The sequence below is a fragment of the Mustela nigripes genome, chromosome 16 (genome assembly GCF_022355385.1).
Source record: "Mustela nigripes isolate SB6536 chromosome 16, MUSNIG.SB6536, whole genome shotgun sequence".
NCBI classification, from domain to species: Eukaryota; Metazoa; Chordata; class Mammalia; order Carnivora; family Mustelidae; genus Mustela; species Mustela nigripes.
The window spans coordinates 18,888,187-18,915,146 of NC_081572.1; the positions used below are offsets into that span (position 1 = coordinate 18,888,187).

The 26,960-nt window shown below is 44.8% G+C and overlaps 1 protein-coding gene and 1 non-coding gene across 2 annotated transcripts in view; both read right to left on the reverse strand.

Annotated features, from left to right (window-relative positions):
- Nucleotides 1-21,435, reverse strand: part of DHX8 (DEAH-box helicase 8) — a 34,159-nt gene extending 12,724 nt beyond the window's left edge. Inside the window, exons 1-16 of the mRNA XM_059379761.1 lie at nt 21,207-21,435; nt 15,740-15,825; nt 14,718-14,790; nt 14,199-14,284; nt 13,234-13,343; nt 12,480-12,845; nt 11,852-11,996; nt 11,552-11,755; nt 10,829-10,916; nt 8,375-8,472; nt 7,356-7,503; nt 6,009-6,190; nt 3,422-3,616; nt 2,924-3,109; nt 2,594-2,804; nt 1,754-1,935 (exon numbers count right to left, since the gene is read on the reverse strand). Coding sequence (XP_059235744.1) covers nt 1,754-1,935; nt 2,594-2,804; nt 2,924-3,109; nt 3,422-3,616; nt 6,009-6,190; nt 7,356-7,503; nt 8,375-8,472; nt 10,829-10,916; nt 11,552-11,755; nt 11,852-11,996; nt 12,480-12,845; nt 13,234-13,343; nt 14,199-14,284; nt 14,718-14,790; nt 15,740-15,825; nt 21,207-21,354 — 2,508 coding nt within the window. The 5' untranslated portion in view covers nt 21,355-21,435. The remainder of the gene's footprint in view (nt 1-1,753; nt 1,936-2,593; nt 2,805-2,923; nt 3,110-3,421; nt 3,617-6,008; nt 6,191-7,355; nt 7,504-8,374; nt 8,473-10,828; nt 10,917-11,551; nt 11,756-11,851; nt 11,997-12,479; nt 12,846-13,233; nt 13,344-14,198; nt 14,285-14,717; nt 14,791-15,739; nt 15,826-21,206) is intronic.
- A 5,011-nt stretch (nt 21,436-26,446) lies between these two features.
- On the reverse strand, nt 26,447-26,519 carry TRNAK-UUU (transfer RNA lysine (anticodon UUU)). The gene has a single exon. It is a non-coding gene; the product is annotated as a tRNA-Lys (tRNA).
- Between the last annotated feature and the right edge of the window lie 441 nt (nt 26,520-26,960).

The following is a 26,960-nucleotide window of genomic DNA, read 5'->3' on the forward strand; positions in this document are numbered from 1 at the left end:
ACGATCTCCGGTGGTCCTGGGATCAAGCCCCACATCAGGCTCTCTGCTCAGCAAGGAGTCTGCTTCTCCCTCCCACTCTCCCTCCATGCACTCTTCTCTTTCTCTCAAACGTATCTTTAAAAATTATTTTAAAAAGGGGCACCTGAGTGGCTCAGTGGGTTAAGCCTCTGCCTTCCACTCAATTCATGATCTCAGGGTCCTGGGATCAAGCCCTGAGTCAGGCTCTCTGCTCAGCAGGGAGCATGCTTCCCTCTCTCCCTCTCTCTCTCTGCCTGCCTCTCTGCCTACTGTGGTCTCTGACTTGTGGTCAAATAAATAAATAAATAAAAATCTTTAAAAAAAAAATTTTTTTTTTATAAGAGTAAATCTAATCATCAGGAACAGAACAGAGGAGGAATCACTACCACCTTTCCCCTCCCCAGGCACCTTCTTCCATCTAGCTGTCCAAGCCAGAAAGCTGGGAGTCAGTCATTCCTGACTTCTCTCTGCCCTTCCTCCCCACACCTCCATGCACCCTAATGGTGCATCCATTCTAATGTTTCAGTGTGATTCGAATCCATCTGTCTTCCATTCCTAGATATGTACTCAAGAGAAATGAAAACATATGTCCGCACAGAAACTTGTAAACAAATGCTCACGGCAGCATTATTCATAATAGCTAAAATGGGGAGACAACCTGAATATCCAAAAACTGGTGAATGGAAAAATAAAAATGCGGTACATCCACATTCTGGATGTAGACTATCACTCTACGACAGGATATTGTGCAGCAATTAAAAAAAATGAGTACTGGACACATACTACAAATGTGGATGAAACTTGGAAACATACTAAGTGAAAGAAACCCAGTGACCAGAAACCTCTTATTATATGACCCCATTCTATGAACTGTACAGAATAATCAAATCCGGAAATACAGAAAGCAGATTAGTGGTTTCCAAGGGCTAAGCAGAGGGGTGAAGGGGGGGTGATTGTTAAGGGCTACTGGGTTTCATTTAGAGTCATGAAATTATTCTAAAATTAACTCTAGTGATCAACAGTTATGATTAATTACCATCAGTAATGGCAATTAACGATCAAACGATTCTATGAATATACTAAAAGCCACTAAATTGTATGTTTTAAAAGCTTGAATTGTATGGTATGTAAATTATATCTCAGGAAGGCTGTTATTTTAAAAAACCCATCTGTCTCCTCTCTCACTGTCTCCTATGCACACCCACACAGTGAGTTCTAGCTGCTAGAAGGACGCAGCCCCCTGAGATGGCCACACTTTCTTGTCCCAAGGCTATCACAGACTGTCCTCTCAGAATGCTTGTCCTCCTACCCTTCCCGGCTAGAGGAACAGCCATGCGCTCTTCAGGATGAGCCTAGGTCCTTACTTCCTCTAAGAATTCTGGGCGAGGGCCTCCCCCTCGGGGTATCCACAGCCCCAGCAGCTCTTTCACACCATACGTTCAAGGCCTGTCTACCGCTGGGTGCCCCACAGCAGAGAGGCCTGGCCTCACACCGCAGCCCTGGTGCACACCCTAAAGCCTGGCAGACGCTCAAAAAATATCTGTCGAATACAGCAGAAGATGAGGAGCTTAAAGCCACATACAAGATCCTTATTCCTTAACAAACTGGTCCGACTGTTTTCTAAGACATAAAAAAACCAAAGCTTGCGTGCACCTTAGGCAATCCCCATTAGGGCCAGGTGCATAGGCCACGTGGTTCCAGGGCACAAAGGAGCTTCACCTCTGCCCACTGTTACCTTTCTGCTGCCAGGTGGAGCCGGGTCAAAGATTCGGGTCTGCATCTCACTGGGAAGAGCAGAGTACACTGGCAGGATGATCAGCTCTGGAACATCCGGTCCCAGGGACTTCATTCTTTCATAGAGGATCTCGCATGCGGTGTCGATCTCCTCCTGACCAGTCAGGAAGACCAGGATATCACCTAAGAAGAAACCATTGACTTCCTGTGTGAGTGCTCCACAGAAAAGACAGACATGAAAAGAACACCAAATGATAGAAGATACACTCCTATTCTGACCTCTAACAAACAAGGTTTTCATCTGTCCATGTTGATTCTGGTTTTTCATTTTTTAGTGTGTTCTTGTTTTTAATATTTAATTTTTAAAAAATTTTGTGTCTACATTTATTTGTGTGTGTGTGTGTGTGTGTGTATGTCTATGTTTAAACAGATGCATTTAAACCCTGCGGGCCGGGCGCCTGGGTGGCTCAGAGGGTTAAGCCTCTGCCTTCAGCTCGGGTCATGATCTCAGGGTCCTGGGATCGAGTTCCTCATCAGGCTCTCTGCTCAGTGGAGAGCTTGCTTCCCCCTCTCTCTGCCTGCCTCTCTGCCTACTTGTGATTTCTCTCTCTGTGTGTCAAGTAAATAAATAAAATCTTTAAAAAAAAAATTAAAATTAAAAAAACAAATAAATAAATAAACCCTGAGGGCCATTATTTATACCTCTACCACCCCTTCAAACATATAAGTCATTGGCTTAGAGAGAGACTGATATTTAAAAGGCACTGTTTTATAAGATGAGAGAAAATCGACCCACGTCGGGACTTCTGGCCTAAGAGGGGAAAATTCTCTTTCCTCCCACCTGGTGGTTCTGTTAAGTGGATTTGCATGACGGTGATCAAGCTGGCGTCCAGATAATCTGTCTCCGGTTCCTTCGTGTACAGTATCTCCACTGGGTATGTTCGACCAGGGATGGTGAAGATGGGCGCTTCGTAGAAGTACTGAGAAAACTTCACTGCATCCAGCGTGGCTGAGGTGACAATCAGCTTCATGTCCTGCCGTTTCTGAACCGTCTAAAGGGAAACACGACGTGGCTAAGAAGGACTAAAGCAAAAAGGCACAGGGACTCAAACCCGATTCCCAGAACTGAGTTCCTGACAGGTGGAAGGGTCACCAAAGAGCACCTAGCTACCTTCTTCAACAACCCGAAGAGCACGTCCGTGTGAATGGTTCTCTCGTGCGCCTCGTCCAACATGATGATCGCGTACTGTGTGAGGTCAGGGTCAATCAGGCACTCTCGGAGCAACATCCCGTCTGTCATGTACTTGATCACTGTCTCTGGGCTGGTGCAGTCCTCAAATCGAATGGTGTAGCCCACCTAAAGCAGAAACAAAGCTGAAAACCTGAGACACAAACCTCTCCTTTCTGCAATCACCAGGCAAGACTTCAGCCCGGTGAGAATGTTCCCTGCAATCTTAATAGGTAAGAATTCAACCAAGACATGCAGTGACTTCCTCACAGTAAAATCTGCCTTGGATTTGACCCTGAACAGATCAATGATGACCATGAGAAGCCTCTTCCCCACAAGAGAAACATGAAGGAAGACAGTACCATTCCCATTTCAGAGAGAGAGATCTGGGCCTATACACTCTCTTCAGGCATTTCCAGAACAGCTTCACTACCCACTTACCTCTTGGCCCAAGCAACAACCAAACTCCTCTGACACTCTTTTGGCCACTGACATGGCCGCTACTCTTCTGGGCTGGGTACATCCAATCTTGCCCCGGGACGTGTAGCCTGCCTCCGCCAGGTACTGGGTGATCTGTGTTGTCTTCCCTGATCCTGTCTCTCCAATAACTATCAGGATTTGATTGTCATGGACAGCCTGAAAGCAACAGAATATAAATACAGTCATTAAAATTTCCCACACATTACTCTGGAGGAAAATAATCAATGTTTACATTCTAACACTAAAGAAGAAAAAAGGGATATGATAATAGACATACGATAAGATTATAACCAGAATCTAAAGTTATGCATAGAAAAAAAAAATCAATGGTGATTTTCTATGGGTAATGCTCTTTCTTACTTGAACTACATGTATAACTTAAAAACTTGAAACTTGGGCGCCTGGGTGGCTCAGTGGGTTAAGCCGCTGCCTTCGGCTCAGGTCGTGATCTCGGGGTCCTGGGATCGAGTCCTGCATCGGGCTCTCTGCTCAGCAGGGAGCCTGCTTCCCTATCTCTCTCTCTCTGGCTGCCTCTCCGTCTACTTGTGATTTCTCTCTGTCAAGTTAATAAATAAAATCTTTAAAAAAAAAAAAAAAAACTTGAAACTTTATGGGTATTCTTTTTGTAACTGACACAACTCTACTTTTTTTTTTTTTTTTAAAGATTTTATTTATTTATTTGACAGAGAGAGATCGAAAGTAGGCAGAGAGGCAGGCAGAGAGAGAGAGAGGAGGAAGCAGGCTCCCCACTGAGCAGAGAGTCCGATGCGGGACTTGATCCCAGGACCCCGAGATCACGACCTGAGCCGAAGGCAGCGGCTTAACCCACTGAGCCACCCAGGTGCCCTCAACTCTACTTTTTAAAATTTTATTGGTTTTCTTAAATTCATAAGAACATAACAGTTGAGGCTAAAACCATAAACTACCACCCAGATAGCCCTGATTTTACATATTTTTTTTTTTTTAAAGATTTTATTTTTATTTATTTGACAGAGAGAGATCACAAGTAGGCAGAGAGGCAGGCAGAGAGAGAGGAGGAAACAGGCTCCCCGCTGAGCAGAGAGCCCGATGTGGGACTCGATCCCAGGACCCTGAGATCATGACCTGAGCCGAAGGCAGCGGATTAACCCACTGAGCCACCCAGGCGCCCCTACATATTTATTTTTTAAGTATTACACACATACAGTTGAAGAATTCAACAGGAAATAAAAAAGGTATATAAAGCGTTCCTGGGGCACCTGGGTGGCTTAGTGGGTTAAGCATCTGCCTTCCACTCAGGTCATGATCCTGGGGTTCTGGGAACGAGCCCCAAAACGGGCTCCCCACTAACTGCCACTGCCAAAACTCCAATACCTTAGCCCAGAAGTCTTATTTCTACACCATTTATAACAGTAAAGGATGGCCATCAACCTATATGTCTATTATACAGGATGAGTTGGGGCGCCTGAGTGGCTCAGTGTCTGCCTTCGGCTCAGGTCATGATCCCAGCGTCCTGGGATGGAGCCCTGCATCAGGCTCCCTGATCAGCGGGAAGCCTGCTTCTCCCTCTCCCATTCCCCCTGCTTATGTTCCCTATCTCACTGTGTCTCTGTCAAATAAACAAATAAAATCTTAAAAAAAAAAAAAAAAATACAGGACAAGTTAAATAAGCCAGAGCACATCCAAAAAAAAAAAAGACCAAAAAAAAAAAAAAAAAAAGAAAGAAAATTTTTCTGAGCTTATCATGATTATCATGAAGGGGAAAAAGCAAGATGCAGAACATATGCACCATATGCTGCCACCTAGAAACAGAGAGCAGACATAAAACATAGAGCATTCATGCATGTACTTATGTATTTGTACTTGCTTGTGTATGTGTGAGATAACACTGAAAGGATTCACTAGGAACCAGTAAACTCGGCTGCCTAGGGAGTTTGCTGGTCTTCAAATTCAACCTCCAAAAAAATGGAAAAAAGTTCCCCTAGCAAAGTCTTGCCTGAATGGGATCCCTGGCTATGCATCCCCATCTCTCTTACTGGCCGGAGACACTGCTCTGTGCCACACAACACTCAGAACCATTCCAGAGGCCCCTCGTTCAAACAGGTTTATTTCCTCATTGTGAAAAAGAAAAATGCAGGGGCGCCTGGCTGGCTCAGTCAGCAGAACATGCAACTCTTGATCTCGGGGTTGTGAGTTCAAGCCCATACCGGTGTAGAGATTACATAAATAAATCTAAAAAAATGTACAGACTAATAAATATATATATTACATATGTGTATATATATGTAATATATATAATATGTATGTGTGTATATGTATATAACATATATGTGTATATATACATGTGTATATAAGAATGTATATAATATATATAATAAATATTTTATATGTATGTGTGTGTGCGTGTGTGTGTAGTTTTTTAGAGTACTTGGGTGTGTTCTGTTTTTTCCTATCCTCTTTAGAAAAGCCACCTCAAAGGTACACATATCTGTCCAACTAATTTCAATTCAAACACGTCATCCTTTTAGAAAACCTTGCTACTCCCGCACATCATAAAGGGGCTTCTCACCTGGACCAGCTGCTCCTTCAGTTTGTAGATGGGCAAGCTCTCTCTCTGCTCAATGATTGACATCTGGGTTTTCTTCCCATAAGAAGCTTTGTTGCCCCCAAAGGCGTGCTTCTTCCACTCGGGAATGTCATTGGGCATCATCCCAATACCCCTCATATTGGCGGCAATCTGCCTGCCTTCCGCTGCAAGGGAAGGCACACGGTTTAGTATCATCCTCAAGCTACCTCGGTGCCCCCCTCCCAACATTCAACAAATCCCATTTCTCCAGTGGATCCCTCCTGTCTGCTACCTCTGTGTTCAAGCCACCATCCTCTCCCGTTAGAAAAGCCTACTAGATCACCTCAGGTGTCTACACTCACCCCATCTGATCCATTCTGCCGGGCAGACTCAACAATCCCTTGGTAATGCAACTCTGATTATACCCTTCCCCTGTTTAGACCCCAGCAGCACCTGCTAGTGGACTCTAGAATTGAGCCCCAATTCCTAAGTCCTGGCCGCCCCACCTCACAGGAGTAGCCCCAGCCCAGGCTACTCTTTTGCCTGGGACACACGCCCCAAGCCCACCTCATCCCCTCTGATGGACACAGTCCTATTTATACTCAGGTCTCAACTTTCTCAGGGAAGTGACTCACATCACCTGTACTTCAGACAGCACCGGTGATGATATGGTTAGTTACCTGGCAACTGTGATTAATCTTCATTTTCCCCACTAAACTGTAAGCCTTGTGAGAGAAGCGATCATGTCTACTTACTTCACAGTGTACCTCAAGCTCCCCAGTTGCCTCACATCAGTAAGACTCTATCTGGCAGTTATTTAACATTGACTACACAAACAATTATGTGAAAAAAGAAGCTTCAAAGCTGTATTATCTTTAGCACAGAAAATTTTTGGGGCACCTGGCTGGCTCAGTTGGTAAAGTGTGCGACTCTTGATTTTAAGTTTGTGAGTTCAAACCCCACATTGGGTGTGGAGACTGCTTAAAAATAAAATACTTGGGGCACCTGGGTGGCTCAGTCGTTAAGCATCTGTCTTCAGCCCAGGTCATGATCCCAGGATCCTGGGACCAAGCCCCTGCATTGGGCTCCCTGCTCAGCAGGAAGCCTGCTTCTCCCTCTCCCACTCCCCCTGCTTGTGTTCCCTCTCTTGCTGTGTCTGTCAAAAAAAATTAACAAAATCTTAAAAAAAAAAAATCATAAAATCACAAAATAAAATACTTAAAAAAAAAAGTTTTGTTTTGTTTTTTCAGTAAGCTCCACACCCAATGGGGGCCGAGATCAAGAGTTGGATGCTTAACCCACTGAAGGATCGGATTATTTTTGAACAGTCCACATGCCCCAGGGTCTTACCATCAGGCAGAGGATCAACCCAGTGCTTGTTGAGCCCCATGGGAATAGAATCCATCTCCGCTTCCCTCTGGGCCTGCTTGAGTTCCCGCCTTTCTTTGGCTAAGGCACTTTGCATCATTGCTGCTTGGGAGAGGGAACCATCCGGGTTCTAATGTACCAGAGAACAAACAGCGTCACAGTAAGATCTCAGCATGCAGTAAATATCCGGGAAATAAAATGTAGAGTTTAAGCCCCCTGAACCTAAGAAGGACATTCATCTCAATGTACCAGACTACAATGGGGCTGTTGGCTTGAAGATAAGAACCCCAAGAGAGATGAGACACACAGGAGGGGGGTAACACTTCTTCTGTATTTACAGAATGTGGAACTAAAATGAGGACTAACATGGCTGTCTTGGTAAGAGACATTTCAGCTTCTAAAGAACAGCTAATGATCAGATCCCTCTAAAGAAGGGAGTGGGTCTCCTTAAGGCCTGGCAAACTCCCTGTCACCAAAATGTCAAGCAGACAGAAAACCACAGGGGAGAAATTGCTGCAAAGGCTATGTGAGTGAATTACTGGGCTGGGCTGAAAGACCTTTAAAATATCCTTTTCCAAACCTAAAAACATATCATAACTTTCCATGAGTTCTTCTCTTCACAGCCCTGCCACCCGCAGCACTCAGCACTATAGCTTTCTACTGAGGGCCAGCCCCAACTGGTCACGTGGGCCCTTCGAAACTGCCTTGGAATCTGTAAGGGCAAAGGCAGTAATAGTAGATCAACCACTCCTATTTCCTCCTCTGTTCCCAAAACAGAGCAGAATGAGAGCAAAAGAAGCAAAAAGGCAAAAGTAACAAAGCCAAATCAATCCCCCTTTAAAACAAAAACATTCTAGACCCTGACCAACAGTCAATATCACCTTCAGCCTAACTTCTGCTTTTGCATATGTAATAGACTGCTCTGAGAAACTAACTGAACAGTTATATCAAGAAAAGAAATTCACTCGGCACACCCAGGTTAGAGGCCCAGCATTTCTTACCTTAACGATTTTAATAGGGCTCATGTCCATGCTTTGCTTGGTGTGCCCTCTCAAGAATGGAGGCTCTTCCTCAACCAGTTCGATCTCAAGATCTTCATCTAAAAATCCCCCCAAAAGAAAAATTAAGAAAAAAAAAAAAAGGAGGGAGAGAGAGAGAGAAATAATCAATCATTGTTACCAAAACAGATGATTTCCATGGGCACCAGTGATCTTTAACAAAGACAGCTAACAAGGTCAAAAAGACAGCAATTCAAGTGAAACTCTAACAGAAAGGGCTGTTTCCCCTGCCCCCAGGTACTTCTGGCATTTATACTCTGACAGAAGAACTGATCAGAGAAGCTACTGTCAAAAGAAGTTAAGGGGCCCTTGGGTGACTCAGTGGGTTAAAGCCTCTGCCTTCAGCTCAGGTCATGATATCAGGGTCCTGGGATCAAGCCCCGCATTGGGCTCTCTGCTCAGCAGGAAGCCTGCTTCCCCGTCTCTTTCTGCCTGTCTCTCTGCCTACTTGTGATCTCAGTCAAATAAAATCTTTAAAAAAAAAAAGAAAAGTTAAGCCCATGGAAAAATGTGGTATAACATTCTAAATGGTCCTAAGGTATTTGCCACCCAACTTCATTATGGAGTAACTTAACCCACAAAAGATTAGCAAAAAAAAATAAGTTGAAATTACTCAGGGTCATGAAATTGAATCCCGTGTCAGGCTCCATGCTCAGCATGGCGTCTGCTTGAGATTCTCCCTCTCCCTCTGCCCATCTCCACACTCACATTCTCTCTCTCAAAATAAATAAATCTGTAAGTACATTTTTTTTTAAGATCCTATTTGAGACAGACAGCGTGAGCAGGAGTGGGCGGGGGAGGGCAGAGGGAGAAGCAGACCTGGAGCAGGGAGCCTAATATGGGACACGAACCCAGGATCCTGGGATCATGACCTGAGCCGAAGGTAGATGCTTAACCTATTTAGCTACCCAGGAGCCCTCAAAATAAATAAAATCATTAAAAATAAAAAGCAAAAACACCAAAACATGTCCATCAGAAACATATACCCATCGAAAGTGAAATGGATAAATTATGGTAAATTTACATACAGAAAACACTACAGAAATGAAAATGAAATACAACTATAAAAATCAGGGGCTCAGTGGGTTAAAGCCTCTGTCTTCAGCTCAGGTCATGATCCCAGGGTCCTGGGATTGAGTCCAACATCAGGCTCTCTGCCCCGCATGGAGCCTGCCTCCTCCTCTCTCTCTCTGCCTGCCTCTCTGCCTACTTGTGATCTCTGTCAAATAAATAAATATATTTTTTTAATCATCATAGATAAATATCAAAAGAATAATCAAAAGAAAGGAAGTTCAAACCGACTAAGTAAGGCAGTGGTTAGGGACAGATATATAGATAGAAAAATGCTTAAAAAAAAAAAAAAGGCAGGGAAATAATTAACACAAAATTTAGGATGGTGGTTATCCAGCAGAGCAAAGAAGAGCATCTAATCAGTGGGGGACATGTAAGGATTTCAAAGGTGCAGGTAAAATTCTATGTAACCTGGGTAGTTAAGTACATAGTTCACTTATTACCATTACATAAATTTATGTCCCCCTGATGGATTTCACAATTTTTAAAAAAACTGTTAATAAGCTGAGTTGAAAGTTATTTCCATGGCAACTCAGAGGTAGTCTAATTGGACCCACAATTTTCAGAACAATTACTAAGACTATCAGATGAAATTTACTACCCAAAATACAACTTTTTATAGCCTGAACACGTGTCACAGGGGTGCTGGGTAGCTCAATTGGTTGTGTCTAACTCTTGGTTTTGGTCCAAGTCATGATTTCAGGTCATGAGATTGAGCCCCGAGTTGGTCTCAATCTCTGTGCTCAGCAGGTCTGCCTTAGATCCTCTCTCTCCCTCTCCCTTTGCCCCTCCCCCAACTTGCTTGGTACGGATCCGTTCTTCACTCCCTCTCTAAAATAAATAAAATCTTTTTTTAAAAAAGTATCATCGGGGCACCTGGGTGGCTCAGTGGGTTAAAGCCTCTGCCTTCGGCTCGGGTCATGATCCCAGGGTCCTGGGATCGAGCCCCGCATCAGGCTCTCTGCTCAGTAGGGAGCCTGCTTCCTCCTCTCTCTCTGCCTGCTTCTCTCCCTACATGTGATCTCTCTGTCAAATAAATAAATTAAATCTTTAAAAGAAAAAAAAAAGTATCATCACCAAAAAGTACAATATATAAATGTCTATCAGAAAAATGCATTTTCTGCTTCCATCCTGGGGGGGATGCAGGGATGAGAACCACCCTGGTTCTCAGAGATAAGGAGTGGTAAGACCTAAGGAAAATACGAGCTAAGTCACTCCTTAGACGTAGATGAAGGTTAAACAACATCTAAGCCCCCCATCCAACGGCTCAACTTGCCCACTGTCTTTCCAGATCCATGATCCTGCTCAATCCAAGCAGCCAGTTACCTTCTTCATCATCCACTTTAGGAAGAATGCCAGTCTCTTCATCGAAGTCCGGAAACTCTTCTTTGGAAAGCACATTGGCAGCAATCATCTAATGCAAGGACAGAAGGCAATGTCTGTAACCCACTAGGATCACAACTCTTCCTTCGTAGGAGTTAACACAGAAGTTCCCATAGGAAGCCTGGGTTTTTTTGTCCCTTCTGACCCAGGACTGTGGGGCCTCAAACACCATCTATCACACCCCTGGGCAGTGCCTAAGGAGGGCTCAAGAGTCTCACCCCCAGGAAGTGTAACCTGCTCCCTCCCTGCTTTTCCCAGCACAGCCCTGTGCACATTCCCCGTTACATAACATCCATCTGTGACAATGATGTTTCCATCTGGACTTTGAGTTCCTCAAGGGTAAGGAACCATGATACATCCATCTCTGTAGCCCTAGCATCTACTCAGGGCCTGGCATCCCATGGCGCTGACATACACTGACGAATGGTGAAAACAAGAACCTAAGCGCTCCACTTCTACAGACTCATTTAACCCCCACAACGCCACCACTACCCTGTTTCACAGATGAGGGCACTGAGGCACAAAGAAGTCAAGTAGCTTGGCTCAAAATCGCACAGTTAGTAAGTGCCCAGAAGTCACCCTGGGCCACTGGGCTCCAGAGTCCGTCCTCCTAACTACCGTAACATGCAGAATAACTCTGTGGCCATAAAGGCAAATGGCCCCAACCTGTTTGATCTCCCACTTCTCCGGGTCAGAGATGCGGGTAAGGCGTTTGCGCTCCAGTGAATCATCCTCTACTTCAGGGGCACTGACGAGGGAGAGGTGAGTTGGTCTGTCTGGATTCCTCATTGAAGTCTCCTCATTGGTCTCCCCAACAAGATTCCGTCGTCGATTGGGGTTTAGATCTTCTCCAGTCTCTTGATCCACATCCTAAAACACATACAAAAAAAGGGAACTCACTCATTCTCTGTCCTCTTATGTTTCCCTGGCCATGAGATGTAGAAACTGACTGGGTATCTCACCTACCTTCATGCTCAGACTGGTCTTGGTCCCAGTGAAGGACAGTACTTTGACCTTCACCCTCTGGCCTTTGCTCACCACATCTGCCACATTGGCCACACGGCCTTCTCGCCGGAGCTCAGAGATGTGCACCAGGCCTTCCCACCGCTTCCTAAGGGAGAGTCACACACATCTGGAGAATGCCTAAAATACCTTTACCCCAACAGATTTATTGTTGAAACTCAACAAAAGGAAATGGTCTTAAACTCCAAAACTTGAAAATACCAAGAAGGTGGTCAAAAAATAAAATATTGGGGCACCTGGGTGGCTCAGTCAGTTTAAGTGTCTGACCTCTTCAATTCCACTAAGGGTTGTGATCTTATGGTTATGAGATCAAGCCCCACATCAGGCTCAACACTGAGCATGGAGTCTGTTTGTCCCTCTCCCTCTGCTATCCCCGCCAGCCCCATGCACTCTCTCTCAAATAAACAAATAAAATCTTAAAAAAAAAAAAAAAAAAAGTCAAATTCTAACAACCTAATATAGTTGACTTCATTAAAGCAACATTAATCATAACTTTTTAGAATGTGAAAATCCCCAGTGATAAGAGAAATTCTGCACATCACAGGTGTGAAAGAAGAGTACTGGCCATTACCTTAATCCCTCCAGCTGCACAAAGCATCCAAACTGCATGATGCTGGTAACTTTGCCATTGTAAATGTCTCCGATGGCAGGCTCTTCTGGGGGAGGACGGTCCACATGCTTATCCCGCCATCTGTCCAGATTCCTCTCCCCATACTTGTCCCGGTCCTTCCTATCTTTGGGGGGACTCTGACTTCTGCTCCTGGACCGATACCTAGACTTCCCTTTATTCCTTTCCCAGGTCCTGGAACGTGACCGGGAGCGGGACCGGTGTCTCCTTTTGTGGTCTCTATCACGGTCTCTGTCTCGCTCCCGATCTCGGTCCCGTTCTCGGTCCCGGTCGCGGCTCCGGCTCCGCTTCTTCTTCTTCGTCTTGTCCCTAACAAATCAACAAACACCTGTTTGAAAAAAGAAACCAGCCCAATTTCATGTCTCTGCATCCCAAAGCACCCAGCACAGTGCTGCATACATCAAGTGCGTACTGAGTGCTGAACTGAATTAGAGTTTCTCTGTGACACCCCTGCAGGCCAATAAAAGAGGAGGTCACAAACATATTCAGCCTCCTTCAACCCAGACTTCTACCTTATGAACGACTTAGCATTCGCTGTGTAAATACTCTTTGCAGGGAGCAATGAAGGAGATCTAACAATGTGGGACATGGCCGGTCTAGATTCTGTAAACTTGCCCAAAATTCTGCTTAGCAGATCCAAGAAATTCAACTATCACGATATCCTAAACCTCCAAAGGCTAAGACACTAAGAACGAACCGGTGCTCGGCATCTCGCTGCTTGTCCGGGCCCGCAGCACTGGGCATTAAGGCCTCTAGTTCCTTCAGCACATCCACAGCGACTTTCACGTCATCCTCATCCAGCATGGTCTGTAACAGCCGCGGCCGGTGAAGTTAGGAGGAGAGGGGGAGAAAATCATGAACATCCGCACTCCAGATCCCTCTACATCACTCCAGCCCCTACATCACTGACCACTTTATGCAAAGGAAGCAGAGGAGAGGCAGGTGGTGATTTCCAGCAGAAGGAATGAGCAGAGGCTCTTGGAAATCACTGCTACGTTTGGCAAATTCCCTTTCTCTTTCATACAAGCCTAGCCTACAGAGGGCAATTAGCTACCACCCCTCCTGCAAAAGCATCCAAGGTATTACTATAAATAGAAAATAGATGTTAAGGGGGCTCCTGGGTGCCTCAGTCAGTTAACTCTCTGCTTCTCAGCTCAGGTCACGATCTCAGGGTCCTGGGATCAAGCCCCAAATCGAATCAGGCTCCCTGCTCAGTAGAGAGTCTGCTTCTCCTCTCCTTCTGCCCCTCCCCCTGCTTGTGCACTCTTGCACACTCTCTCTCAATCTCTTTCAAAGAAATAAACAAAATCTTCAAAAAATAAATAAAAACAAAAACACTTCTAACATGTAATAGAGCAAAAAAAATCTAATTTCACATATCAGTATATGTTCTAGAACCTTAAGCTATTCCATACTTATTTCATATCCTTAATCACTGCTCCCCACAACTGTCAATCCCATTTCCCTCAAACATCATTCTCTGAACTGGAACACTATTCTAGGCATAGTGCGCATTCAGGGAGTTGACCAACACTTTCAATTTGAAAAATATATTACAAGGAACACAAACTTAAAACTAGGAACTAATGAGACAAAAAGCAAAGGGACAGGGATGGAGGAAACACCACAGTTTAGCAGACATTCTCAAAATAGTATCAGTACCCGGACAGAAGGGTTGTCTGGTTGGCAAAGGACTGGGAAGAGTTCCTTCAGCTTTTCTTTTCCGGTTTTGGGTTTAACAACTGGATCTTGTTTCATCAAAGAGCATCGAGGAGTTAAAAGTATAGAAAAAGAAAAAGAGAAAGACAGATTTAATATTTTTAACAAAGAACCTCAATATCAGATTTGCATCAAACTAAAAACCGAACATGGCATTTTTCTTTCTACATGTAACTCATGTACATTAATATAAACATAATCTGATTTCCTAATAATAACACTGATGACAAAACCCTCAACAAACTATCTGGGCATGTGGTAGGGTGTGAGGGTGGGGAAAGAGATACATAAGAATTCATTTGATTAGTTATGTCTAATGAATTTAATTTGATGTCATCTGAGAAATGTTACTAGACTGTGAACATGGCTCAAGAGCTGCCACAAGGGAAAAGAACACAATTTACAGGATGCTCACGCTCTACAGCGTTCTGGAAGCTAAGCACAGTCAGACACTCTACTCACCTTTGCTAGTAGAAGGCTTTGTTGGAGGCCGCATGGTTTGTATGAGGCGCAGCAAGTTACTAATAAGAGAATCCTTTGAAAAGAAACAGAACAAAAATTATCAGCCCCTGAATTAGTGCTTAAAACCACTAGTTTTAGGGGCACTTAGGTGGCAACTGTCAGTTGAGTGTCTGACTCCTGGTTTCAGCGTAGGTCATGGTCTCAAGGTCATGAGATTGAGCTCCATGTCTGGCTCCATGCTCAGCTTGAGCTTAAGATTTTCTCTCCTTCTGCCACTCCGCCCCCCACACACATGCACTCTCTCTCACCCTCTCTGAAAAAAAACACATCTTGGGGCGCCTGGGTGGCTCAGTGGGTTAAGCCGCTGCCTTCAGCTCAGGTCGTGATCTTGGGGTCCTGGGATCGAGTCCCGCATTGGCCTCTCCGCTCAGCGGGGAGCCTGCTTCCCTCTCTCTCTCTGCCTACTTGTGATCTTTCTCTGTCAAATTAATAAATAAAATCTTTAAAAAAAAAATAAAAAAAAAAATAAAAAAACACAACTAAAAAAAAAAAAAAAAGAAAGAAAAACTGGTTGTACACCTGAACGGAGCTAGCTGGAACAAAGCACAGAGTATCTATATGATGGGCATGAACCTAGCAAAGTGGCTTCAGAGAAAGCTGATATTTAGGACTCTTTGGGGGGAAAAGTAATTCAGTTCCATTCAACCATTTTTATTTTCCACTGTTCAGAATTACTTCCAAAACCTAGACTCTTTTGCTTTTGACTTCGGATTCATAGAACAAGACTATAAACACTCATAAAGACTTAATGATGGAAATCCTGCCCCACTTTCCTAGAAAGGCATCACAGGAAATCCGGTTATATCACCGCTGCCGCGCGGTATGAAAACATTACACATTTACGGCTTTCTTTGATTGGTATGTACAAATTATCTCCTTTCTCCACCGAAATCCTATGTGAAATCCTATCAAAATTTCAGTAGTGACATTAAAATAAAACAAGGGTCCCTAGATACACATACCGTGAATTCAGCGCCATTTTTGACCAGGGAAGCCTTAAAAGTATCAAAGGTGGTATTCTTCTCAGCGAGACTGATCACAAATTCAGCTGCAAAGGAGAAAAGGGATTAAAACTGGAATGGAGACCAGTAAAAAATCACTTTCAAGTACATTAAAAGCCAAACCAATTAGCCTATCCAAGAGTCATAAAAACCAGAGAGCGCCATCCAGTGAGAGTAAAGAGAATTTAGAGTACCAAGATTATCCAGGTATGTTCCAGTTCATTTTCAGAAATGCAAAGATATTACTACAGAATGGCTCGCCAGGCCCTTCACACACCAAAGCGAGAAAATTTCTCCTCCCCCAGATCATCACACTCTTCTCACAAGACTAGTAGCTGACCACATTGCCATAGAGACTCCAGAGGTGACTGTACCCAAAAGCAAGAGCCCTCCTTCCCCCCTCCCATCTCCCCCCATGGAAGCACACAGTAGGAAGCTTTCTACAGTTTCAGGAAGGTCAGACCCAATCCATCTACGCCAGCCAGGCGGCTGCTGGGTGATACAATCTCCAAGTTGATCAAAGACTCACTTGCCCCCCAGATTTTTCTCTACAAACCTGCCCAGTGTTGGAAATTTCTAATATTAGAGATAGTTATTAAGTAAGAGGCTTTCGGGAGCAAAGTGCATTTTTTGAGGGACTGAGATAGTAACATTCACGCTGTGAACCCCACAGGAAAGCGGTAATGGTTTCATCTGGATTTTAAAGCTAAAACGTAACAATCATAGCAGGGGAGATCTGGATAACTAGCATAAACTAGTGCTCTCATACCATTTCCGAGCTGGCATTTCTATGCCTTTACCTTTTTGATGCCATTAAGTAAAAGCCAAATGCCATCAGAGTACAGGGACAGAGCTTACACATAACAATGTCAATGGTCAAGGCTTTGTGACCGCCCTGTTGTGCCCAGCAAGCACTATGCTAAGTGCTTCACCAGAGTTATCCCCATGTCTCACAACAGCCCCCATTGGCAGATGCCATTATTGTCCCCCCCGCCTTTTTTTTTTTCAGATGAGGAGGCTAAGGGTTTGAGATGCTGACCTACCCTACAATAACTGGTGGAGCCAGAGTGGAACCGAGGCAACCTGACTTCTGGGTCCACATTCCACAGAGAAATGTGGAGAGAGAAGTCAGTCACGTGGTGCTGGGCACGCAGTGCTCGAGAGACTACTCCGAAGCAATCAGCAGCACATTCACACTGCGGCTGTCATTAATCAGGGGCTTTTTCTTAATTTTCAAAATTACATCATTAAATTAAGTCAACAATCAAAGATGAACTAGTGAGTCAGAATTTTTTAAGATATATTGATTTTTTTTTTAATTTTTTATGTATTTGACAGAGAGAGAGAGATGATAGGTAGGCAGAGAGGCAGGAGGAAACAGGCTCCCCGCTGAGCAGAGAGCCCAATGTGGGGCTCAATCCCAGGACCCTGAGATCATGACCTGAGCTGAAGGCAGAGGCTTAACCCACTGAGCCACCCAGGTGCCCCAAGATATATTGATTTTTGAAAGAGAGAGAGAGAGTGATCAGAAGCAGAGGGAGGGGGAGAGGGAGAAGCAGGCTTCCCTCGGGGCTGGATCCCAGGACTCTGGGATCACGACCTGAGCTGAAGGCTGACACTTAAGGACTGAACCACCCAGGCACCCAGAATTTTTTTTTTTTTTTTTTTAAGTGAGTTCTACACCCAATGTGGGGCTCAAATTCACGACCTGGAGATCGAGTCACATGCTCTACCAAATGACTTAGCCAGGCATCTCAAAGATGAATTAGTGATTAAAAACAAGTCGGTGCTGGAGCGCCTGGGGGGGGGGGCTCAGTCATTAAGCATCTGCCTTCAGCTCAGGTCATGATCCCGGGGTCCTGAAATCAAGCTCCGCGTGGAGCTCCCTGCTCTGCAGGAAGCCTGTTTCTCCCTCTCCCACTCCCCCTACTTGTGCTCCTCTCTGGCTGTCTCTCTGTCAAATAAATAAAAATCTTAAAAAAAAAAAAGTTAAGTGGTGAAAACAGGAAAAATAATGAAACTGATTTAAGTAATAGTACATCAGGGTGCTTGGGTGGCTCATTCCGTTAACCATCTGACTCTTAGCTTTCAGCTCAGGTCATGCTATCAGGGTGGTAAGATCAAGCCCTGCATCAGGCTCCCAGTTGAACATGGAGGCCGCTTAAGATTCTCTCTCTCCTGAGGCACCTGGGTGGCTCAGTGGGTTAAAGCCTCTGCCTTCCGCTCAGGTCATGATCCCAGGGTCCTGGGGATAGAGCCCACATCGGGCTCTCTGCTCGGCAGGGAGCCTGCTTGCTCCTCTCTCTCTCTTTCTGCCTGCCTCTCTGCCTACTTCTCTCCCTCTTCCACTGTCCCTCCCCCACCATCTCCCTTAAAAAAAAAAAAAATACATTAAAACCAAAATCAAAAGAATCAAGTCAATAAATAAACATAAGAGTAGCAAATAGGGTGGCTCAGTGAGTTAAAGCCTCTGCTTTCCCCTTAGGTCATGATCCCAGGGTCCTGGGATCAAGCCCCCTCCGGCTCTCTGCTCAGTGGGGAGCCTGTTTCCCTTCCTCTCTCTCTGCCTGCCTCTCTGCCTATTTGTGATCTCTGTCAAATAAATAAAATCTTTAGAAAAAAAAATTTTTTTAAATGTAAGAGTAGCAAATATAGGGGCGCCTGGGTGGCTCAGTTGGTTAAACAACTGCCTTTAGCTCAGGTCATGATCCTGGAGTCCCGGGATCAAGTCCCACATCGGGCTCCCTGCTCAGCAGGGAATCTGCTTCTCCCACTGACCTCTCTCCTCTTACGCTCTCTAATACATAAATAAAAATCTTTAAAAAGAAAAAAAACGAGCAGCAAATATACACCTTTTAGATATTAAACCCACTCTGGCAATTTAGTTTCAAATGAACAATACTATCTCATTTTTTCCAACTTTAGTAACTTTAATGTTACTGGTTTTATAATTCTGTGTACAACACTGTGATATTGAGATTTATAAGAAGAAATATATGTTTGGTCTCCATCACCTTTCCCAGCACAGCACTCCTAAAAGCCCTTGGAATTTCAGAGGTGTGGAGAGTGAAACAAGTCTTTTGTTACATTAAGGAGATGACTTTAGGAAAGCTCCTCAAAAAGGGTGAGGAGCTGCCTGGGAAACCAACCATGTGTTTACCGACTGGAACTTGCAGTCCCACCCCTGACCTCTGGAGAGGGGAAAGAGGCTGGAGATTGAGTTCGTTTACCAATGGCCAACAATTTAATCAATTATGTCTTTTTTTTTTCAATTATGCCTATTATAATAAATCCTCCACAAACACCCAAAAGGACTGGGTTTGGAGAGCTTATGGCAACGTGAACACATGGAGATTTGAGGACAGTGGGCACTTAGAGAGCATGGACACTGGTCAACCTTTCCCATATACATGCTCTACACATCTCTTTTATCTGGTTATCCCTGAGTTATATCCTTTTATAATAAACGGGTAATCTAGTAAGTAAAATGTTTCTCTCTAGGAGTCGCCCTAGCAAATTAATCAAACCCAAGGAGGGGGGTCATTGGAACCTCTGATCTATATATAGTGACTTGGTGGGCACAAGTTGACAACTTGACCTTGCAAATGGTATTTGAAGTTTGGGGTGGGGCAGTCTTGTAGGTCTGAGTCCATAACCTGTGGGATCTGATGCTATCTCCAGGCAGACAGCATCAAAACTCAGTTCAATGTAGGATTACCACCCAGTGTCACAGAACTGCTTAGCAGTCCTGGAAAAAACACACATTACAAATGGCGTCAGGGGGCCCTCGCTGGCTCATTTGGAAGAGGGTGCGACCCCTGATCTCAGGTTCGTGAGTCCAAGCCCCATGCTGGCCACAGAGATTACTTAAATATTTTTAATAAATAAAAAAATGGTGTCAGAATTACAAACAGAAAAAAAAATTTGTAGTCTACCTGCAGATTAAATGGAGTCTTCAGTCATATATAGGCTAGAAAATTATGGCGTTTATACCTCATTCTATTTTTGTACATAATGAGGTTAACATCAAAACGATTTAACACTGGCTCATTAAATGTTTGCTGAAGGAACAGACAACCCAAATTGCAAACTACAAGAGTGTCACTCATTACCATCTAAAAGAGAAGGAGAATGAAGACAAATGATACAGGACAAGCTTATCTTGACTGGGAAGCAAGAAAAAGGTGAACTAAAACATACTGGCAGCAACGCATCTTCCTAGGTGTCACATAACCCCAGAAAAAAACACCTTACCGTCCCCATTTCACAGATGAGGAAAACAGCTTCAGAGACATTAGGTATCTTAATCAAGATCACACATCTAACCTCCGTGACCCCTTTTGTCACATGCCCTTTCCCCTCCATCTCTTCAGTTGATGGCTTCATCTTCATTTAGAAAAGAGAACAATTAAATGGAAGTCTCTCCCTCATCTTCCTACCACCAGTCCCTAAACCTATCTGCATCTACAACCACATTCTCTGTCCTCCTTCCTATTAAAATGGATCAAGCATCCCTGTACCTATCAAAGGTGAACACCTCCACTGACGCTTTTGATCCCTTCCTCCCTTTGCTTTCATAAGGACTCCACCTGCCTGTGGCCTTAGCTCTAGGCCCCCGGCCTTTTTCAGTTCCACCTTTTGGTACATTCTATCCGTAAACGCCTAATAAGTGGTTGAGAACAGTTAAAGGGAGACTTCGAAAGACTTGGGATTCCAGATTAGGCTAACACTTGATATGTAACTTTGAGGGGGATCACTTAATTACTCGACCCTTAGGTTTTTGGGGTTTCTTTTACGTTTGTATTTATTTACTTGACAGAGAGAGCAAGAGAGCGCACAAGCAGGGGGAGCGGCAGATAGTGGGAGGGGGAGACGCAGGTGAGCACGGAGCACCACACAGGGGCTTGATCCCAGGTCCCTGGGAACATGACCTGCCTGAGCCGAAGGCAGACGCTTAACCGACTGAATCATCCGGGAGCCCAAGACCCTTGTTTTCTTAATGGAAAAACAAATACTATCTGACACGGTCGTGTGAAGACCAAGTAAGATAATGTAAGTAAAGCCCTGTGCATAATATCTGCCCTGTCAATAAAGGTCGGCCATCATTATCATCATTACGAAGCGGCTGCTGCTGCTGCTGTTGTTAACGCTGTTTAATTAACTAAGGCTGGGGCTGGGGAGGGAGCAGGGAGCAGGAGCGATAGCCGCTCGGGGTTTCACTGATAGCTCTGGGCAATGGTCTCCTTAACACCTCAGCCTGGAGGGTTCTCAAGCGGGGGATAAGGCCGCTGCTTCCCTGGGCCCAAGTATCTGCGACAGAGAGGGAAAGAGACTCACAGAAACACAGGTACTCAGCCCATCAACCCCATTTCTCCTTCCGCTTCCCTCGACCCAAGCCCAGAGGCCGCGGGGGCCTCCTCCGACTTACCCAGATCCTTGTCGTTAATCCCCAGGTGATTGTCCAGCTCGGTGCAAACTTTGGACACTAAAGACAGATACTCGAGTTTGGCGAGTTCTTCCGCGGGGCCTAGTTCTGTGGTGGTTACGGCTCCCGCCAGGGCCACAGCCACCGCCATGGCTAAGGCCGCCGCCGCCCAGCTTTACAGCCGGCCTTCAGAGCTACTCCCGGCCTGCTCCGGTATTCACTTCCGGGTCGGCGCACGTCCCTTTTGTTTACAGTAAATTGAAAACGAATGGAATTTCCCGTGACGCAGCCTACGAATCATAGAGATCAGACAGGAAGTGCTTAAGGAAGGGACGGCCAAGTGGGTTACTCTGTACGCTGGCAGCGCCCTCTACAGGCCAGCGAGCTTCTCAGGCGGCTCTCAGGCCCAGAAACGCTCGCTCTCAGCGCTCTCCCACTTGACGTCGGCAGAGGGCGACCGTAACCTGCGCAAAGGGCGTCGGGAAGTTACGACCATAACGCCTCCTGCGCGCCTGCGCCTGCGCTTTGAAAAAGGAACCCGAATTCAAGCCTAGAAAAGGCAAAACTTGCTTTATAGCGGTTCCTTCTATCCCCGGAGCTTTACCTCTTCATGGCTCGTGACTACTATCTTGAGCGATTCTGTAACAAACCACTAGGCGATAGTCTAATTCTGTTATTAATTCATTTTACAGATAAGGAAACTGACACTTCCGCTAATCTAAGTGACACTGGGCAAATTAATCTTTGGGGATTGCGTTTTCTTATCTATAAAATGGGATAATGTTGCTGTAAATGGGCTCAGGTGATAACTAAGACAATTGTGCAAGGAGTCTGACACATAGTAAACACACTACGAATACCAGTTACTCTAAGCCTGAGGGTGAGATAATGGTCAGTGTCAAATTCATCTGTCAGGTACAGGTCCCCTCAGTCTGAGACCCCAGAGAGCCACCCGGCTGTCTTGTGAAAACCACTTCTCAACTCCGAATTTTCCCCTTCCAGTACCCTCAGAACTTGTGCCCCCCAGATAGCAGCCGTGCTGTGAACCTAAGGTCATAAGCTCGGGTCTCCCAACTTGTATTTCTGGTCTCCGTTTTCCTTTGCAACAATCCTAAGGTGAAGTAAGGATTCTCCCACACCGCACTGCTCTGTGTAACGCATAACGAAATGAAGGCACCCTGGCGTGAGTGACCCTCCAATCAAGCAAAAGGGAGGATGTCAGACCCTTTTGTTTTTAGCTTCAGGCTACATTACAGTGCTGCACCTTTGGACTCTGTCCCTCCAACATCTCACCACGGACTGAAAAAATGACACAGAAAACCAGGAGCAATAGCTCTCACTGACTCCAAAAGCTCCGTGTTTCCAGGTTCCTAAGGAATCAGTACTGCTCGGATTCTTTTTCCTGGTGAATGGAAAGGAAGATCCTGCTCTCCAGTCAATGTGCTCAACTTGCCAGTTTAGGGACTTAACCCATTTGACTTCCTTTCTCTGCCTTTAGAAATTTTAAATTTATATTCTGCTTTATTTACCTGGAAGGAGGGGGGAACATGGAGTTTGTTTTGTCTTCAAAGCGCTGTGGGGGAAAGGGATATAGAACCACAGTGGGTAGTAGTCGGTGGTAGTAGTAGTAGTAGTAGCAGTAAATACTGTAAGATCTCTTAGAGATGAGGAGCCTGGGTGGCTCAGTTGGTTAAGTGCCTGCCTTCACCTTGGGTCTTGATCCCAGTATCCTGGGATCAAGCCTCTAGTTGGGGGGGGGGGGGGTTCCTGCTAGGTGGGAGGCCTACTGCTCCCCCTACCCCTGTTCGTGCTCTCTCCCTCTCTCTCTCAAATACATAAATAAATAATAAATACATAAATAAAATAAAATAATTTTTAAAAAGATTCTCTCTCTCTCCCTCTGCCTGCACCCCCACATGCTCTCTCTCTCAAAAAAATTTTAAAAATAAAGTTTAACTTTAAGCACTCTTAGGATTATTTGGAAATTATTGAACACGCATCTCAGTAGTAAATATTAACAGCAAAACTTACCAAATTTTATTTACATATACATGTTTTCAAGAGTGCAAGTTTGTTACACAATACACATATTTCCTGTAACACCAAGGAATTTTTTTAAGCCAAAGGAAAAGAAAGAAAAGCAAAGATAATGGATAACTTGACAGCCCAAATGCAGATGCCCATGAAATCCTCTTCTCCCCTAAGAGACACTGAATCAAATGCAGTCCAAAAATGAATATATTCCTATTGCCCTTTGGTTAATATATATATAATATTATGTTAGTAATATTATAATAATATTATAATACTTTATTAAATATATCAGATACTTCTAATTGCCCATTATAACTATATTGCTTTCCTTGGACAGCTTCCATGTGGCCCTTACAACACAGCCATTGACAGTTTGCAGTAAATAATTTACCTTCACCAAAAAATACATTAAAACAAATACCCTAGGGGCGCCTGGGTGGCTCAGTGGGTTAAGCCGCTGCCTTCGGCTCAGGTCATGATCTCAGGGTCCTGGGATCGAGTCCCACATCGGGCTCTCTGCTCAGCAGGGGGCTTGCTTCCCTTCCTCTCTCTCTGTGATCTCTTCCCTTCCTCTCTCCTACTGTGATCTCTCTCTGTCAAATAAATAAATAAATAAATAATTAAAAATCTTAAAAAAATAAAAAAATAAAACAAATACCCTAGGCCTCATCACCACCCACACTACCACCCATTATGGGTAAGAAATGATTTCCCACCGGGGCGCCTGGGTGGCTCAGTGGGTTAAGCCGCTGCCTTCGGTTCAGGTCATGATCTCAGCGGCCTGGGATCGAGTCCCGCATCGGGCTCTCTGCTCAGCAGGGAGCCTGCTTCCCTTCCTCTCTCTCTACCTGCCTCTCCGTCTACTTGTGATTTCTCTCTGTCAAATAAATAAATAAAATCTTTAAAAAAAAAAAAAAGAAATTATTTCCCACCATCCTCTTTGTAGTAACAAGGACTTCGCTTTGATGCCTACTCCTAGACTGATATATGTGTTCGGCCCTAACCACAATCCCCCCATTATTTCTATTCTGTCTCAGAGACTAGTCACAGCTGCTGGCATTCTGGTAAGAAGTTGGGGAAGGTAGGAAGCAGAGAAGAAAGTACTGAAGCTCTTTGCAACCCTAGATTGGATGGGGGGTGGCAGAAATCACCCAAGTGTGTGTAGCCAAAAGGTGGCATCCTCAGAGAAGTTGGTGAGAAAAATCACAAGACTTCCCGCCACCAAAACAAGAAGGAATTGCTGCAGCCAAGACAGGCCTAGCTTTTTCTGTTGGGGGGAATCTCAGCTCTTGGGGGAAACACCTCTGCCCTGGAAGGCAAAAATCAGAAAGATTTGCTTCTAAGTATATAACTGCCACTCGGCTATGATTGTTTTTTTTTTTTTTTTAAGATTTTATTTATTTATTTGAAGAGAGAGATCACAAGTAGGCAGAGAGCCAGGCAGAGAGAGAAGGGGAAGCAGGCTCCCCACCGAGCAGAGAGCCAGATGCGGGGCTCGATCCACACTGAGATCATGACCTGAGCCCGAAGGCAGCAGCGGCTTAATCCACTGAGCCACCCAGGCGCCCCTCGGCTATGATTGTTATTAATGACAGGGAACTTTAGAAAAAATGGGACCTCCTTCAGTGCTCCACTGGAGCCCTGACCCAACCTAGAGACGTTGACAAAGATGCCCTCAATCCTTTCATCTGAGGTCCTCCCTGATAGGGGCAGGGCCCCAGAGACAATGAAGCAGTTAAAAATACCTCTTTGACTTTTCCCCCACTTCTTCTCCAAATCTGAATGAATTCATCAAACTCCTATGGAACATCTACTTTGGACCCGGGCACTTTGGTAAGTTCTGAAAAGGACACTTAGGGATCTGAGAGGTGGTGGGAAGCTGTTAAGGAAGAATTAGAAAACTATAAATACTGCACTAGTGGCTGGAGGCAGAGCTGTGTTTATTAATTCTGCTCTCTCTGCTGCCTAAACATGAGGGCAGGTGATTGGAAGACAAAAAACAAAGCAGGGCTGCCCCCTGTCATCTGGGGGCAGCTGGAGGAGGGGAGGGGACAGACCAGGGCCAGGGCCATCTCATAGGACAGTTTCTCCAGTTGCAATCCATTATTTGTCAGCCTTATCTTTTTAAACCCAGGCACAGCCTCGATTTTGCCCTAAATGTCCCTGACGTAAAATTCCCTCTCCTGTTAGGCCAACAACCTACCATAAGTAATAATGGATGTTTGGGCTGCAAATTCTCCAAAGCTTTATAGTATTGGGCAAAAAACATTCCTCCCATGGGGCGCCTAGGTGGCTCGGTTGGTTGGGCGACTGCCTTTGGCTCAGGTCATGATCCTGGAGTCCCAGGATCGAGGCCTGCATTGGGTTCCCTGCTTGGCAGGGAATCTGCTTCTCCCTCTGACCTCTTCCCTCTCATGCTCTCTTTCTCTCTCATTCTCTCTCAAATAAATAAATAAAATAAAATCTTTAAAAACAATTTAAAAAACACATTCCTCCTCAACAGGGCCTCTTTTTGGGGTCACAATCAAGTTTCCTCCTTCCTCACTTTCAGGGCCATCTTAAAAATACCAGGAAAAAAGGGGAAAAGAAATCAGACACCCAGACATGCTTTCTTTCTTTTTTTTTTTTTTTTAAAGATTTTATTTATTTATTTGACAGAGAGAAATCACAAGTAGATGGAGAGAGGGGGAGAGAGAGAGAGAGGGAAGCAGGCTCCCTGCTGAGCAGAGAGCCCGATGCGGGACTCGATCCCAGGACCCTGAGATCATGACCTGAGCCGAAGGCAGCGGCTTAACCCACTGAGCCACCCAGGCGCCCCCAGACATGCTTTCAAGATGAACTTTGTTAAAAAAAAAAAATAGGGGCGCCTAGGTGGCTCAGTGGGTTGAGCCTCTGCCTTCAGCTCTGGTCATGATCTCAGGGTCCTGGGATTAAACCCCATGTCAGGCTCTCTGCTCACCAGGGAGCCTGCTTCCCCCTTTCTGCCTACTTGTGATCTCTGTCTCTCTGTCAAACAAATAAATAAAATCTTTAAAAAAAAAAAAATTATTCTCCCATCTCCACTTTCCACTTCCTCATCTTCTGTGAGAATAGTAAGGAATTTTCACATATTTATTATGAGTTAATCATCCTTTAAATGACCCTGCTTCTTAAACTTGATTTAAGTTTATCTTTTTTAAGTGTATTTATTTATTTTTTAGTAATCTCTACGTCCAGCATGGGGTTTGAACTCATGACCTGGAGATTAAAAGTCACATGCTCTTCCGACTGAGCCAGCCAGGCGCCCCTAGGTTGGTTTTCTTTAAAAAACAAATTTTTTAGAAGTCAATATTGCAAGCATGGGCAACAAAGTGACAAGATACATTTGACTTCTTTTTCCTCTAGTGATTTGTGTAGCCTCTGGTTTCTATTCGAGGTAATTCTTTGGGAACTTTTAAGGCTTTCCTCAGGAGAGATGCAAAAAAATAAGCCCAACCAAGAAGTGTGTTGATGGGAAGAGACCAGAAATAAAAGAGGGACGATGTTCCATTTGCAAACCAAGCATGTCAACAGCCGTCCAGTTAGTCGCAAAGATCTGGGGTCATCTTCGTGCCACTAACTCAAAAGGGACTGGTCCTCTGGAAACTCCGCTTCTTCCCCCAACAGAAGGAAGATGAGTTTCCAGGATGGCCTCCATCCAAAATCTGGAGTGCCCCGCAGAGCCACACAAGACGTCTTCTCCGG